Here is an 18,768-nt window from a genome sequence, read left to right as displayed (position 1 = left end):
TACTTCTATCATGCACTGCCATTAAAAATAATCTCCCAGACCCTCTTTCCACACTTCCAAAAACTCACTACCCCTCAACATGATAGCCACAATGATATTTCCTTTTGCCGAACTTCAATTCAACAACTACCATTTCATCTTTCCCTCCCATCTTCTCAGACACAGAGGCGAACCAACGAGCTCCAGTGAAAGATTTTTGAACGTCAACAGGGTTGCCATAGAACACGCAATCGCCCCCAAAACCAGCGCAGAACACATATCGCCACATTTGGTGAAATTAGGGCGTATATTAGAGTTGTACCAAATTATCTAAAGTAGCTGGAAAATTTTTATATTAAAAAGACATAAATATTTTTTTGTGTTGTACAAAATGTTTTATAGCTTTTAATGTATCTTAATATCTTTGCAATTGCAATATCTTTTTAGAATAAATATCATAAATTGTATGTGTAATTATCTGTTATTTTAAATTTTCAGGGTAATGTAGGGTTGCAACAAAGATTCGTAGGTGGTTGTGAAATGCTAATATAATATTTTTGTAGACAACCTTAATTTATGTTATTCATAAAATCTTACTGAAATTCATGTTATGGCAGCCATGAGTTTAAAAAACATCTACTTAAAGTATCTGACACCTTTTGACTTATTAAGTAAATGTTTTGAAAAAATAATTTGATCATTCAAGCTAAAGTTTGTCTTCTTTATTTAGTAAATATAATATAAAACAGTACATTAAGGTTGGTAAGTTATTTTTCTAATATTTTCTTCTTTTTAATGCAGTTAAATATTCATCTATTTAAACATGCCATCTGATGCTAAGAAAAGACGTGACGCTAAAAAGAAAGAGGCAGCAAAAGCAAGAACACAGAAGAAACCTGGACAGAAATCAGAAGATAATCCCAGTGAGATTGTTAATGGTGTTGAGACAGCTGCTGAAAATGAGAGTATAACAAATGGTGTTCATATTTCTGCTGGTAAATATTATTATTAGACCAAATTAATTTTTTTCATTCAGAGCTTTGTAATATTAGTACACCTGTCTAAAACTCAGGACATGGTTTTCTAATGTCTGCTGTAATCATTATTGATATCATTAGGTTTTAGTGGCATCATGCATTGGCTCATTATTTTATTTCCTAAAGAATTAAACATCTTTTTATTCTATTTTTTTTTAAAGTATATGCTTATGCACCTTAATGTAGCTTTTTGGAAATTCTTTTAAACATTATAATTAAAGCTGATGAGAGTTTATGAATTTCATATTTGTGTGGTTATTATGTGAAATATAGCTTAATAAAAAGCAAAATTTGCATATACTTAATGGATGCAATTTGATATTGGAGTCCAAAAGTTAAACCTATCAAAATCTTATTTATCAAAATGCAAGTTATTAAATGACATTTTGTTTCTCTTTCAAACAGTGTAAAAAAAGGATTAATTTATTACAATATATTAACCACTAAATTGCAGCGGGAAACGTACATTTCCCAGTGCCACAGTTTTTCACACAGGCTCGCATAGTTATGCGAAGTATTAGGGGGGAAATAAGTGCAAGTTTTGCTTTCTAAAACCTGTTTACTTTCACAAAATAAAGAATAAAAGAAAAAAATGAATGCACGAAATGTAATGTTTTGAGTAAAAGTATAATAAAAAGATGTAAGTATAATAAAAATGATGTTTTTCTAATAAAAAAGATCTCTAAAATGGAGTTTCGCTCAATTCATTTTTAGACCAGTAAAGTGTAATATCAGGTTTCAGTGTTATACCTTGTGAAATCAGTATGCCTAAAAAAACATATATTTCTTCTGAACTGGTTGAATGCCATGATTTTGTTCTCGATTTTTCGTTTGCAAAGTGTTGGTTCATATACTCATCCACAAAACGGTTAGTTTCAGTAACACTATGAAGCACGAGCAGTTTAAAAAAATAATTCAGAAAAGATAAATGTGTTTGAAACATCTGTTAGATCTTTCTTTATTCCTGCAACCTACTACAAAAAGTAAACGAAAACGGATGACGCAGAATAAAAAAAATGCGTTTAACTCAAACAACACCAGCCAATACCACGCAGTCATTACTTTCACCGCTTTAGACACACCCCTCTCTCCAATTTCTCCCCACACTTCTCTGAAATAGTATCCTCCTTCGCATACTTTGTCAAGGTCATTGTGGTATTGCATTCCAAAACTTTGCGAATAATTTTACGGATAGCAGCACAAAGCAAATGATAGTAGTATGGAAGGGCATATATATACGCCCGGGGCAGTTTATGCATCGGCTGACCAAGGCGTATATATATGCCCGCGGCATTTAAGGGGTTAATTGAAGGATTAATGTAATTAAAGAATAAATGTGACTGTTTTAGATGTTATGTACAAAATATAACTCCTTTTTTTTAAATAGAAAACTTCAACAATTACATTACACATATAAAGAAACATGCCAGCATAATCTTAAAAATTATATGTGAAATTCATCTATAAATTGCACTGATTTCAAATAAAAAAATTAAATGCTATTTATAAAGGAAGAGGTTTGTTTGAGTGCTAAAGTGCATAATGTATAATAGATCACTACAAGGGCATAATGTATAATAAATCTTCATAATCAAATGTTAGTGGTATTATGATTGGAAAGTTATAAGAAAAGTTTAAAATTATTCTTAATTTATGTATTTCATATCATCATGCAATATTTTTATGCCATGACCATTACTGTATGCCATTACTTGAATTTACATATTGAAAAACATTTTGTAAAATATATTGGATTTGCCATTTAGTTACACTAATTCATTTGATAATTTATGTTAATGACTACTGTTTTCAGTATTGTTACGTGCATATGGGTTTGTAATGGATTGAATGCACATGTAACTGATATCTTGGTAAAATTTATATTACCAAAAGAAACACTTTGCAGTTCTGGAAATTTTCATGAAAGTATTTGTACATCTCAGTATGACAGAGCACAATCAGTAGTTACCACTTTAAACTACCAAGAATATTACAGTCAAAAGTCGTTAATTCGGACACCCATAATCCGGACCTCAAAGCTACAAACTTTCTGCGCATGCGTCGCGTTCACGCATGCGCACAGGCGTTTACGTGAGCGCGTAAGACCCTTACGGCTGCGAATACGTTTGTGCGCATGCGCGTTTAAATTGTAACGGAGTTATACGCTAAGCTAAAGTTATCTAATTCAGTTAATGTTGCAGATTGTGTTGTTCCTTAATCTTTGAATTGGATCCGGCTTATTTTTTGCAGACTGTTAGAGCAATTTTTTAAAAGTAAGCTTGAACTTTCGATTATGTCAAATAGAATTTCCGATATATATTTACTACAAAGCGAAAGTATGTTTTGAAATCCGAAATCTGTTTATCAATTTCATGCTGCTCTGCGGCAGAGGGGGGGCAGAAACGTCATTATTAGATTATTGATAGATTAGAAAGATTATGTCAAATAGAATTTCCGATCTGTCAGCACTTATCCTTATCTTCAGGGCAGATGTTTTTATTTTATTTGGTTTATAATTCCATACTAAGTGTAGTATTTCATTCTGTCTTTGATATGATTTAAATCATTATAATTCGCTTCGCTTCCGATAGTGAAGAAAGTGACCCAGAGGTTATTGAAAACGAAAACATTTCGATTGACAAATTAGTCGGTATTCTCAACACAGCAATTATAGGACTTATACAGCGGAACAAAAAATTATGTCCGTTTAATAGAATTAAAGAGAAAGTATTATCACATGAAACGAAGCAACTTACATTGAAGGAAATGTTTAATAAAGTAAGCAGCCATTTGTCCATTTCTTACCGAATTTGGCAACAAAAATTAGTTTGCAAAACTTTCATCAGTTTGGCGCTATTTCACAAATTTGATAAGGTGGTGATTTATCTTGATGTTAAATGGACTTGTCCATGTAACCTTATCTCCGCCGAAGCCTAATGTTTTTGAGGCATTTCATGTTATATATGAGATACTATACTTTTACAATTAATTTTGCTAAAATTTTCATATATGCAAAATTCATAACTGTATGACTTGAGGTATTCCACTCAGATCTTGATGTTCTCGTGGACTCTTGTAGAGACCTATGGTTGTTATGGTAATATGTATTTTTTAAGTATCTTTACAACAGGGTTCGTAGCGATCCTTACAAGTGCTTATAAGTCCTTATATTTGAAAATAAAATATAAAGGCTCTTATAGGTGCTTACTTTTTCTTTAAAGCCCTTATTTTTTTGTTTTTAGTGCTTATTTTTTGCTTTTAGTGCTTTTTTTGAATCCTTTGTTTTTAATGAATGCTCATTTTTTCCCCGTACCAAAGCCGAAACTAAATAAACAACTTTTCTTTCTTATATGCAACGTCAGATGGTGAATCATACTCCTGAAAATTGCTTCCCCCCCTTCCTCTGCATTAACGTAACCTATGGTACGCGCGAGAGTACAGACAGGTGCACGTCGTTCTATTGGCCAAGAATTGCGAAAACGTAGAAAATTCCGGTACATTCGGGTATTCTTTTCCTCCCACCCAAATACTACACACATTTGAATTTCTATCAAGAGTTTAATAATTTGCATTCTCGTTCCGCATGGTCAGTTCATATTCGTGTTTATTATGATCGTTAGGCTTATATTATGAGTATATGTATGAATATTTATAATAGTATAGTTGCAGTAACTGCTGAAGTATAGATAAACTTCCAAAAATGGGTGTGTTTTTACACAGATTAGCTTTCTAAGGAATAATATTCGGAATGGCTTAAATAAAAGGAAAGTAATCGAATAGTCAAAATAATTTCATTTTCTTTGGCAATACATTATACAAAATTGGTTGGGAGTTTCTCCGCAAAATCTCTAATATTGAAGCAGCGGACTTTTTTTTGTCACTGTCCGATCTGGATTGAATAGGACTAAAAGTTTTTGCAGTCTACCCAACCCAAGCGAAGATTGATTCTATTCCGGAAATTTAATACAGTCTGTTGAAAATTAGAATCAGAAACACCCCAGATTAGTAAGTCTCTTTCTTTTCATTTATTTAGTTCTTTTTTCTCCGAATACCGGCAGGTGTTGATTCCGATTGCGTAATATCACATATGGAAGAATTATGCCGCACATATTGCGCAATAACATTTGCGGTATTTTGCATTGATAATTAATTTTGATGTTCAGTCTGAGATTTGTTTATGCACACTTAAAAGAGTTTTACTGTGCTTTCTAAGCAGAATATTTCTCAGTTCCGTTGGTTTTTATATGATGCACATATCGAAATGTCAAAATCATTTATTTAGCCTAAATTTAAATCTAAAGAACGTCTACAATCTCCCCCACTCCTCTTTTTCCAGTTACTGTCCGGAATATTCGGGAATTTCGAGTATGCGGGTTAGTTAAGCTTTTACTGTTAAAGGATGACTGTGTGAAGCAATTTCCCGTCTTCTGATTTCAGAAATGTGCCTCTTTTTTACTTAAATTACTTTGCTTGGGATATATGTTAAGGGAAAACTGTTATGCAATGAAAATTAGAAAATGTTCAGAATTTTGATTTAAGTTAAATTATTTAAATATTAATATGAGTGGGAAAATAAATTGTATTTATTATTATTAGGTGCCAAACGAATACAATTAGTATAGCTTATTATTATTTATTTTCTATATTTTCAACTGAAATATCATCATTAAATTTTGTAATATAGTTTAGTTCTGCATAGTTTTTTTTTTCTCTCATTGTAAACTAATTCTGTAAATTGAACTGTCATTTAAAATTAAAAAAAAAGTTAATTGTTTTCCATTGTTGAGGTAATGCTTCTCTTAATAAATATTGCATTGCTCATATTTTAAATTACAAGTCTAATTTTCCTTTTAAGGTTATGCAGTTGTGTATAATGTAATTAGACAGATGCTTATTTTTTCCTTAAAATGTGCTTGAAAAGTGCTTATAGGTGCTTGTTTTTTTAACTAAAACGTGGCTATGAACCCTGTACAAGTAGATGTTTGAAAGCATCAAACCTGGGTAGCATTGTGGCTACAAATTTGAGATCATTAGCGGGGCAACATTATCTTGCTTGATATATAGCACTGCCTTACTGAAGTAAAAAATTCGACTGAAGACAAGTTGTTCCGCTAAATTTTATCTTGCTTCTATCGTGGACTGAAACAATGTGCAATCAAATGTGCATGCGTAAAGCACACACAAAAAATAAATTAATTAAAAAAAAGTTGGGGGTGGCTTTGAAGTACGGATTTAGATCATTCTGGATATTGGACGTTTGGATCTCAGACTTTGTACTGTATTTAAAAGGCATTTTAATAGCTGCACTGTGAATTTATTGAAAGATGCCTTTTTGTTAAATACATTTTCTTTTAATTTCAAAATGATAGTTTTTGTGTAATTATTAAAATATCATTGTTAAAAAAGTAAATAACTATTTTATAAGTACATCTATACACTTTTTTCACAGCTGAGGAGGAATTAGTAAAGAAACTAGAAAATGATATGAAATTAAATGCAGAAGCTCGAGCATGTACGGGAGTATTAGCCGTTCATCCCAGGTCCAGAGATATAAAAATTGAAAACTTTTCTATAAATTTCCATGGAGTAGAAATTTTAGCTGACACTAAATTGGAGTTAAATTGTGGTAGAAGATATGGATTAATAGGTTTAAATGGCTGTGGTAAGTTTTAATTTTTAACTTATATGTACATAGTAGAAAATAAGAAAGCTAGGTTGTTCACAGTCTGTATTAATTGTATTAAAATAAAGTTTTATTTGTATTAGATAAGTACCTTAATCTTGTTAGCATGTAACATAATTACAAGAAGTCGTAAATTGTAGCTTTACCAATGTAATTTTGCAAATTTAAACACAGATTTTTTTTTCTTAAGAAACTTCATTTTTGTTTTGTTTAGACTATGTAAGATTTAGACTCTTGTAAGTTTAGATTGTAAGTTTTAAAAGAATTTAATCTTTGAAAAAATGATATTAACAATTTTTCAAACAGGAGGTTAGTTAGTTTTATGTGCACCCATTTTAACGTATTTTTATCAATGTAGTCCTATTTTACTCATCTGTGTAGTTTTGTATACTTAACATGCCGCTGTCTCATAATTAGCATTGTTTGGCACAGAATAATTGTCTTCCTGATTTGTGCCATAAAACCAAACTAAACTAATATTTACCCTTTGCACTTAGGCCCTTTTCCGCGTGGCTCATCATCAACTCGAGACGTTTCACAGCCTTTTTGACGCATTTCTTACCAGTAACTTAAAATCATTACACAAACAAATTAATGTATAAAGTTTTTATATTTTTACTCGTTTATAAACATAATTTTTTAATTATTAGTGTCTGTAATTTTTCTGTGTATTATATTTCATGCAACAATTCGCAAGATGCATGCCAGGCTTGTTGGGGCAAGTATTACAAAAAATATGACATATGATGCCTTTTTCCGGGTTCATTTCTCCGAGAACAGACTTTGCAGTCCTTCCTATGTAGCTTTCCATTCAATTGGATATCTGTGGAATCGGAGCTGTAAGTCGAGATCAGTGTGAAGTGCATCATCTTCACTTGAACTTATTTCAGTATTATGTTCCATGTTTTTAATAATAAAAAATTATAGTAGTCTCTGCCACTACTGTCAGGTTCGAACTAATGCCGAAAATGCAGTCCGGTTCATGCGGACTAATTTCAGACATGAAAATCTTATCTCCATTTAAAGGGATACCATTTTACACTTCATAAGATTACACAGAAAGTACATAGGAACCCACTTTGAAGAAACTAAATGTAAACAGTTATTGCTGCGCATCCAGTTTCTGCATCAAACCAAGTGGTGAGCGAGAGTCACCTCTCGAGTTGCGGCATCAAATCGCATGGTGAGTGAGAATCACCTCTTAAATGCAAAGGGTTAATAGCTTAAATAAAATTAAACCATTTTTTTAATTAAATTGATATTCCACTTTTATTAAATAATACCAAAGTACTAATTTTTTTCTCCACTGAGAAGTGTTTGTAATTTGAAATTTATTATTCATATGTAAAACAGCTACTAAAGTATGTATTGCTCTGTTTTTACTGTAAATTTATTAGTTGATTTATATGCAGAATTAAAATTTCTTATTGATTCAATATTACATCTGTGGAAAATTTCAAATTTTGGTTTTATTTAGTTACTAATATTGAAATTTTTGAAGAGAAATTTTTGTTTTGCTATATGCACTGTTTCTTTTGTAAATTAGAGTTTATAGAGTTTATTTTTAAAGTCGTAATTATTTAAAAGTTCACTTTAGATAAAAAACTGATTAGCTTTTGTGATGAAAACTGATTAGTTACTTTATCATATGAAGGGGAGGAGATGAACTTTAGTTGTTTTTAGATTTTGGAAGAAAAAATAAGATTCTCTTAAATAGTACAGTTTATTTCTTGTAAAATCTGATATTAAGTTTTGAATGGATTTTTATCTAATTTTAAATTACTATAATTATATCTGTTACTAGATAATGATTTGATTTTGTAACTGTGCTCTTATCAGTACTTTTAGTTATGGTAATGAAAATAGAAAATATTCTGAATAAATGTAGTAGCCATTACTTATTATGTTTACATAAACATTACATAAAACATTAAGTATAGTAGTTTTTATATATTGTGTCAGAAATGTTATTTTAAGTCAGAAGGAGGAAAAAGTTATTTTTGTAAATTTTGATCGAGATAACTATTAACATGTGTCTGATTAAAGTGATATGTGATTAAAATGACTTAAAAAGCATTATTTAATTTTTTATTAATTTTAATATTATTTTATTAATTTGAAATTATTTTTTATGATATTAATGCTCGATTGTTACAGGAAAGTCCACCCTTCTTGCTGCACTTGGTAGGCGAGAGGTTCCTATTCAAGATCACATTGATATCTACCATCTGACTCGAGAAATGGAAGCTAGTGAAAAATCTGCACTTCAGGCTGTCATGGATGTAGATGTTGAAAGAACAAGGCTGGAGAGGCTTGCTGAAGAATTGGCTCATTTTGATGATGAAGGTAGGTGTAATAAATATATAACATTTATGTAGCTGTGTCACCTATTTTGAAGAGTTGTTCCCAGAATCTGTGTTAGGAAAGTAATATATTTGTATATAAAATACTACTATTTGACTCTTTGACTGATTGCTTGAAAATATGCTCATACTGCAAATAACTTAATATTTTCTTACTTATTTAAACTTCCAGCAAAAAGTCATGAATTTCTTTGCAACTGTGGAGAGAAACATTTTTTGGGTATTTTTATGTGTATTTCAAATGATGCATTTAGTGCTGTGTATTTTTTACATTCTTCTGTTCTGCTCTAAGACATGCATACTTTGATATAAGACACGCTGGTTTTTTGCATTGTTGCTCTCCTCGTGCACAATGATCTGTTTTTGCTTTAAAAAAATCCTGAGAGTGTACAAACTTGCATTTGGGCATAACCTTGATATAAGTAGAAAACTCTAAAATAAATAGGGGGAAAAAGAACTGCATGATATGATGCTTGTGAGTGAGTCATATTACATTCTATGCATGCAAAAAGTTAGATTTGAGATTTTTGCTGTCATTGGTGAAAATTTCGGTATGTGGTCCACCACCATGCTATTAGAAAGTCTTCCATGAATTCACCCTTTCCCTTAGGTAGATAGGCCTTTCATGTTTTGTCGTAACTAAATAAACCAAACCGAAAAGCTGCAATGCTGAAACATTGAAATTTTTATAGGAGTAATTATCTACAGTCGTACTGGTGAAAATGTCAAGAAAAGAGGAAAGCTTTTGGTACAAAAATGGTACACATATACATGGGTTATCTCAAGTTACAAGTACTTTTTGGGTGATTTTTTACGATTTTTCAGCGGGGTTGAAGACAATCAGAAAGTACTAATAATTTTGACTGCCACCCTTAAACCAATGAAATTAATGCGAGCCACTCAGAATGACCTCTTTTTCTCTGTAGTAGTAGTAGATGTACAATAGTTTTTGCATAAAAGTGTGATAGAAATAAAAATTAAGAAACTTAATAAAAATTAGAAATTTGATTTTAAATTTTACATGATTATGTGTTGCTTTCTCCCCACTTTCCTAGTTTTATTTATGTATATAGGTGTAACATGTATCATTAGATACACGTTTACAGCACATCATTGCTGTAAATACCTATGATGAGTTTGGAATAAACATTTATAAAAATAAATTCGTAAGATGCTTCATTTAGCTGAATTAACCCTCTGAACAACATGACCACATTTATCTGATTATGAGATTTTTGTCATGCAGTATATATTACGATTTAAAATATTTTACTTTCTTTAATGATGTAAATATTATCTTAATGAATGGTAATTTATCAAAAAAGAGATTAAGGTAAGTAATTATACCAATTTTGCTAATATATGTTGTTTAAATAAAAGTCTTCATGAACAGATTCAAAAAGCTTTGCCATGCAGAGAGTTGAGACGTTTTATGAAATGATTTTAAGATGCAAAATGTTCTGTGTCAGATATCTCAAAGACCTGTTCATTTATGTTCTTAGATAATAATTAGAAACTTGAGAGACTTCCCAAATTAGTTAGAAGTCTGAAGTTTTGTGCAGAATATTGTTGCAGATTATCATCATTAACCCTTGTATGGTAATTGTGTAGTTTTTTTAGAAAGAACTAGTCACTGTGAAGAATGGTTATGTTTGCTGATCTTGTATAAGGATTATGTGTATTCTGCTAATGAGATAAATGCAATATTTGTAACAGTGCATTGAGGTAGAGAGAATATCATGATGGTAAGATAGTGCGTGGTGACTTGGACATACTGCATTAGTATTAACTTTGCATAGTAATGCTAATATTTCATCTATAATGTGTAGTGTCCTGGAAAGTTTTGTACTGCATCACTGTAGTGATTCTTTGGAAACAATCTGTATTTGTATCAGCGAGGCATCGTGCTGTTTAATTGAAGATTGAGTGCTTGAGTGAAGGAACGGTAGATTGGTAAGACTACAAATTTTGATCCAATGCCTGCTGAGTATTTGTGAGATAAATTGGTTTATTAAGTATGTGCATATCAGAATCATCCATGAACTAAGCTGTGATCTTTCCCATTATAGAACAGTTAGCGGCAAACTATCGAAAGTTACGTATGCTGAATTAACTTTGTTTGATGCTTATTTATGTGCCATCTAAAATAAAGCTCATAAATCCAAACCATCATTGTTGTGTATTGTCCATTTTAAAATTAAATGTGTTGTTTTTATCTCGTGTATCAGTGAAAGTATTGTAAATAAAAGAAAAATTGATGTTTTTCATTCTATTTTAGTTCTTTGGGTAATAATAATGTAATGTGCAGTCTATCCTGTTTAATTACTTATTTTTTAGATTGCACAACTAAAATTGATTGTTTTAATTTCTTTTTCCTGCCAATTTATCACATGTTCAGTTCATGAAAGATACTGAATTTTTTATTTTATTTGATTATTATTATTGAATAGTGAAGCTACTGAAAACTAGAGTACTGTACTCATAGCTGCCAAATCTTTAGTTTTTAATTATTAGCTTTAATATAAGATTTTCAGCAATAAAAGGAAAATAGTGATTTAATAAGGCATAAATTGCAAAATTTTCATTCTCCACATCCCTAGAAATTTCTGCCTTATTTTTCTTATTAAATTGTATTCGGCTTCTTTATCTTAATCTGTTGTAGAGTTTCGTATAAAGGACTTCATATAAAGATACTACTAATATTTAATCAGCTAATATTAGTATTTAATTTTATTTTACATCAATATATGGGGTAAAAGTATATTTTAGGGTAACCCTTGGCGAAACGTGGCGATTTTTGGCGGTACATGGATACCGAGTTTGTGCGATTGTTTGACTTGTTACTTTGGCTTTGTAGACAAAACCAAAATAACAAGATAAAGAATTGCACAAACTCTGTATCCATGTACACATCGACCTATTTTCACTTAAAAAAAAATCCCAAAATTGCACAAAAATGGCATTGTGCACACTCTCTTGACTTTATCCATGTACACATCTACCCATTTTCACTTGGAAAAACATCAGAGAGTTGCACAAATTGGGCTTTATGCACTCCCTTGTCTTTGTCCATGTACACATCAAACTGAAACAGGCAACAAAAAAAATATGGTCTGACATTTTAAATCAAACAATGAAATAACAAAAAAAAGGAAATTCAACTTAGCACTACACGAAGGAAATATCCACTTTCCTTATTTACGAATTTATGCGTCTTAAGTCAAACACAATTCCTTAACACCATCCTAACAACTTCCTAAAATTATCTGAACTAGAATCTGTATACTGGTGTCTCCACATAAATTCATAAAACTAAGAGTAAAAAATATCCTCCGTTCGAAAATATCCAATGTTCGACCATACGCATTTCCTTCCTCCAAACAGTACACTTAATAATGGCTACTAAGTAAACCTTCATTTACACACCAGTCATTTAAAGGTTTTTTTCCTTTCGTTCCAAATCTACAGAAACTTCAAATTAATCTTACCACATTCAGCCAATTTACCATGTAAACCACAAAATAACAACATGCTTATCCATTGTACACAAGCCCTTACCCCAAATCTGACATGCACTTCAATTCACCACAACCAATTACGTCATAATAGGGTTTCCATAGCATTCAACTACTCAGGTTGTCATAAATGAGACAACTTGGCGATAAATGAAACAACTTCGCGATAATACAAGGGGTACCTTAACCTTCTAAAACCGTGCCGAAATTCTCATAATAATATAGCCTTCAGATCAGCGCAATCCGAAACAGTTTCCCCCCCTCTTTGACATTTTCCTAATGAGAAAAGTCATTAGACCCCTCCATGGATGCAGTTAAATTTACCTGTTTGGTTGGATACTGTCTCATAGTAGATGGGTTGCTAGATTTGGGAATTTTTTAATGATTATTTTGCTTTCATTTAAATACAGTTCTAAATAAATAGCACTGGATGGATATCCAGTGCACTATTTATTTCACAAGAATGTGTGCAATGTTTATATTTCATTTACTATTTCTGATCAATCTCGAGAATAATTTGTGAATTTTATAACTTTGTTTTCACACTTCATTTATATTTGCATATTTTCAAAATTAGAAATTAGAAAATGAGAAAAAAATTTTTCAAAATATAATAAATACAAACTAGCTTTGTAAGTCTGCAGGTTGGAATGCAATTTTTAATAACATATTTTCATTAAAAAATAATGGTAATGACTAATTTAATGAAATGATAATAATAAATTCATTAATATTATTTATTACTATTAGATGATTAGAATGAGATTCAATACAATTAGATTTTGAGATGAACTTACAGCAATAATAAAGCTTTAAATCTGCTTTTTTCGATAATTTTGTTATTGTAATATAAAAAAGATAATCAGAGATACATTGGGTGAGTTTCGTCATTTAACTTTAACAAATATTACATTGGACTATCAGGCAAAGGAGGTATATGTTTAATGAGAATTTTTCTTTGTAAAATGGGCTTTTGTGTATGTTAGCAAAGAAAAAATCTGGGTTAATCTTTGGGTTATGGTAACTTGGCGATTTTTTGGTGACCAACCCTGCTACAGCAACCTGCTAGTTTTTGTTTGGACACCATTTTGTTTTCATGAAATAAAGTTACGTGTTTTTTTTGGCTAATCTTTAGAATATGGTAACAGGTAGTTTGGCGACATTTTGGTAAGGCGATAAAGGTTACTAGCTAGGACTTTAGCGATAACCTGAGAAGTACACAGTTCGAATCACAGATTATTTTGTCTCAGAGAAATGAGAGATTGAGACATGTAATGTGACGTTTTCCGGAAAATTCTGATCGTGATTTTAGCTAATAAGCACTTAGAAACAATTTCGCTGCTAAAGTGCAGAATCGCCCACTTATTTGTTTGGCGCTTTTTACAAGAGTAAGAAGAATTGGATTTTTGTCAATTTTCTTTGACTTTTTAAGTGAAAATAGGTTGATGTGTACATGGATAAACTCAAGAGTGTGCGCAATGCCATTTTTGTGCAATTCTGGGATGTTTTTTTAAGAGAAAATAGGTCGATGTGTACATGGATACCGTGTATTTGCAGTTATTAAAAACGCGGCAAGCAGGCACTCTCAATTTCGCACCTAATCTTCGTCGTAATTGAGCATTTTTTTTCCTTAAAAGTTCTAGTATAAGCGTAATTCGGCTAGCAGATTGTTGGAAAAAATGTTGAGCGAGTAAAAAAAAAAAAAAGCCTTTACTTTGTGAAAACAAAATGGCGTCCAAAACAAAACTAGCAGGTTGCTGTAGCAGGGTTGGTCGCCAAATTTTCGCCAGAAAATCGCCAAGTTACCATAATGTAAAGATTCACCTTTTTTTTTTTTAAACTCAACATTTTTTTCCAACAATCTGCTAGCCAAATTACGCTTATGCGAGAACTTTTATGGAACAAAAGTGCTTAATCATGACGAAGAGTAGGTGCGAAATTGGGAGAAAGTGCAGAATCGCAAACTGCTTGCCACGTTTTTAAGAATTGCACATACACGGTATCCATGTACACGTTGACCTATTTTCACTTAAAAAAACATCCCAGAATTGCACAAAAATGTCATTGCGCACACTCTTGACTTTATCCATGTACATTGCTAAAGTCCTAGCTAGTAACCTTTATCGCTTTACCAAAATGTCGCCAAACTACCTGTTACCATATTCCAAAGATTAGCTAAAATCTGTGACCTATACATGCAATCATCAACATTATTTTTCAGAACGGTTTTAAATCTACATGAAGAACTATACGTCAATTTCCTTTCATAGGCAGAAATTTCGTCTAAAACCATCATTATATCCAAAGGTTGAAGTCTATTTCATTTTCAATGAATATTCTGTTTGCACATAATATATTTTCTAATTTATTTTAGAAAGAGTAATCTTTCATGTTTTCAAAAGAATAAGGACATACTGGGTGTTGACACTTACAATGTAGCAAATCTGTTTTTCATATTTCTTCCAGTAATGAAAACGATAACCCTGGAATATTTTCAAAGCAAAATTAAGAAAACTGTTTGCGCCAAATTTTGCATAAAGTATCTTCTCTTGTATTTTTATTTAAAGTATGAAATTTTCTCTTTGAAAGAATAAAAAATCATGAACGGAGCAAAATTAACTCATGAGAAATAAATTTGAAATGCAATAATTCCATTGTAATATGAAATAGTGGAGGAAAGTGCAATACAGTTTATTTATTCACTAATAATCCCCTCATATGCCTAATTTATGTACTGTTGACTGAGAAATATAAGTTAGTTAATTAAACCGGTTATTTCAATACTTTTTCTTTATCAATTTTTTATGGGCCCTTCAGTAGAGTGGTAAAGGTGGCTGAACACTTGTAGCTCGCTTGGGTTTAAATCCCGGCTAAAGTGTTGGATTCATGGTTTTTGTGTAACCTAAATACAAGCCAGCTCCCTTAGAAAGTCCTCCACGAAGGCATCCCTCCCCTTATACAGGTAATTGTTGTGTGCTTTGATGTAATTCAGTAAGCGAACAAAATTAATCCAATCAAACCCGATGAACGGTTTGATTACATGTGCAGTTTTCCACCAGGAACGTAAATGCCTGCAATTTTCTTTTTAAAAGTTTTACACGAAGCATCTATCCCCTTAAGCAGATAAGTTCGCATGCTTTTCCGTAATCCAGTCCTAATTCTGATATGTTTAATAGTAAGTTGACATACACCTTATTACAGACAAAATAACAACCTTTTTTAAAGATATTTTTTTAAAATTAACTTGTCTGAATTCCCTTTATCTCTTGAGGAGTATAAGAATTTCAGCAAATAAAACTGGCCGAAATTTTATACAATGTAACTGATGTTTTGATTCAATTTAGAAGTAACATGAGCTTTACTGATATTTAAATACTTTTTGGCAGATCTCATCCTAAAGGAGGGTCTAAAGAGAAATTGATTTTATTTTATTTACAATCAATGAAAATCATTGAAAGCAATCATTGAATGAATGAAAATCACAAAAACTATTATGCATACAATTGTCTCTTATTTATCTCCTGATAAATCAGACAAAATTGCCTACATAGTAGAAGCACTTTGAAAGAGTTAACAGTTCTTAAGGGTTTCATGCACTCAAAAAAAAAAAAAAAGTCAAAATAAAGTCTTATTATTCATAAGTATAAAAAGGAAGTAAACAATAAAAGCGGTTTTACCTATTTTCTAGAAGGGCATTAAATCTAAAATATTAATCTATTCTTATTTGCTATGATTAAAAAGCATTAAATCTGGTAAAACAGCGTGCAAAATCGCTGATGTTTTAATCATAGCAAAAGTTAGTACTAAAAAAGTTAGCACTAAAATTATGAGACAGTGCTCTAACATTTGAGAAAGAGATGGCTTCTATTTGATTTTCAAGTATATTGGCACGAGACGAAACCTACGCTTTTTCCAAAATGTAGCCAAACTGAGAAGAAGAGATGTGTAGCCAGTGGCTATTCTGAGCAGCAACAATGGACCACATAGAGATCTACAGATAGGCAATTCTCTAAAATAGGGAGGGGATGGCTGGTACAACAGCTGTACCACAGCCGGTGTTAATCATTTTCTAAGTCATTTTCCTGGTACAACAGCTGTACCGCCAGCTTCAGAAAGTTAAATTCAACTCTAACCATATATGGTACATTACTCAGTTTATTCACACAATATGTATGTTAATTATTAATTTTATTTCTGTTTTGTTTAAATGTACTTTGATAAATTAAAGCTTTCTTTTCCTACTCAGGATTTACTCACTTTAAAAGTGTTAAAAAATTACAAAATGATATTAATCAATTAACATAAATTTAGAATATCTAATTACATTAACTGTTTTAGTTACATATTAATAAGTTATTAATTACATATTAGTTTTTAATTACATATTAATATATTTTACATCAATTATGTTATAAGTATTTGAATAACCTGAATCATGCATTATAAAGTGAATGATGTTGCTGTGCAGTGAAAATCTCTCAGAAATCCTTGGTTTTTGCCATTCAGACCTGCTGTTTTTCATATTTCAAAGTTGGCAAATTATGCGCGTTGGTAATGCTTCCACATTATCTCACAGAAACTGAGTGGAGATCCGTTAAACATGATGACAATTTGTTATTCAAGCTGCATGATACTTTTCATTTATATGGCTGAACAACTTACAAAAAGGGCCTTTAAGGGCCACTCCCATATTTTTTTCCCCATAAATTTGAATGGGATTTAAATTTGATTTAATTAAAAGTTTAATATATTAAGTTAGTGAATGGAATTTTTTTTATTTATGTATTCATAATTATATGTGTTTATTTTCATATTTAAAAATAACATTTTAATGGCACTATCTAAGAAATAACTGACTGACTGAAAGCAGTAAATCACATACATCATTATTGTTTATTGGGTCCCTATTTTTCAGATATCGCCAAAAAATTCGAAGCACAAAAGTAATCCGCAAAATATTTACGATACAGTTTAGTTGAAGAAAAATCCATGGGAAAAAATAAGTAACAGGTATTCATAGAAGTATAAATTTTTAATATAAATTAAGCAACTTGCCAAAGAAATTAGAACTTTTTAAAATTTTACTTTTTAAAAATGTAAACTTTGTAACAATTTTAAAAGTAAACATTTGGCGACTTCATATAAATCAATCTCTTGACAAGCTTAGCAGAATATTTGGCAACGACTCTGGTCCCAATAACAGAACAGTACTGTTTATTGAAATAACTAAATTATAGAACATATTTCTTACATATAAAAGTTTTAGCACTATGTTGTCGCTAAGGGAAAAGGTCCCAAAGCTGAATTATAGTTAGAAACTGGGTGAAAGAACATATTATCTTCTAATCATAAAAAACTGGCATAAAGAACACCCAAGAGAATTTCATGGCATATTGAAAGTTCAGTAGGCATTATTTTTTTTTGCTTCTTTAAGGAGAGGGACTGATATCACTTTCTTTAAGAAGCAGACATTAAAATGCATACTTTTTTTAAAGTAAAATTTGTTTTAAATTATGGCAGAAATTCCTTCTCTTCCATTTTTGTGGTTGCTGAAAGTAGTTTAGATCTCAGTTGTAGGATATACTTTTTGTGGGATTATTAAACATTATTGATAAATATGTGATAATGTAATGTGCAATACTTGAAGATGTAATTCTTTCCATTCTTTCAGAATCCCAGGAGCAATTAATGGATATTTATGACAGGCTGGATGAAATAGGAGCTGAGAAAGCACAAGCTAAAGCTGCTTACATTTTACATGGTTTAGGCTTTTCTAAAGCCATGCAGCAGAAAATGTGTAAAGATTTTTCTGGTAATGGAAAATTTTATGCTTAAATATTTGTTTTATAATTTCTATGTTGCATTTAATATTTATGCAAGATTTATATGATGCCCCTTAAATATTTATTATAGCATTGTATTCTATTTTTTAAATCATTTGAAGAATAATGTTAGTTTCTATGCATGTGTAGTAAAGGCTCGACTGTTTGGAAAGCTGGGAATTGTTGAATGCTGGATATAGAAAAATTCTGAATTATTGATCATAAAAAAAAAAAAATACAATTCAGGTAGAAAAGCCAAATGAGTGGAAGAAATTTCCAGTGTAAAATTGTAAAACAATCATCTTATTTCTTATCAACTTGAATATGAAAAGCCGGCATTTAAAATTATGTAAGATTTCAGAAAAAATG

The 18,768-nt window shown here is 31.0% G+C and overlaps 1 protein-coding gene across 1 annotated transcript in view; it reads left to right on the top strand.

Annotated features, from left to right (window-relative positions):
* The window catches only part of LOC118185369 (ATP-binding cassette sub-family F member 2), a 69,929-nt gene that overhangs the window by 7,667 nt on the left and 43,494 nt on the right, over positions 1 to 18,768 (top strand). The window contains exons 2-5 of the mRNA XM_035355207.2: positions 781 to 974; positions 6,466 to 6,678; positions 8,857 to 9,045; positions 18,249 to 18,389. Coding sequence (XP_035211098.1) covers positions 803 to 974; positions 6,466 to 6,678; positions 8,857 to 9,045; positions 18,249 to 18,389 — 715 coding nt within the window. The 5' untranslated portion in view covers positions 781 to 802. The remainder of the gene's footprint in view (positions 1 to 780; positions 975 to 6,465; positions 6,679 to 8,856; positions 9,046 to 18,248; positions 18,390 to 18,768) is intronic.

Source organism: Stegodyphus dumicola, chromosome 7 (genome assembly GCF_044657685.1).
Source record: "Stegodyphus dumicola isolate Sdum_Otavi_A_Nest chromosome 7, ASM4465768v1".
Taxonomy (NCBI): domain Eukaryota; kingdom Metazoa; phylum Arthropoda; class Arachnida; order Araneae; family Eresidae; genus Stegodyphus; species Stegodyphus dumicola.
Note: the sequence above shows the minus strand (reverse complement) of the source record. Positions and strands in the feature narration are given on the sequence as shown.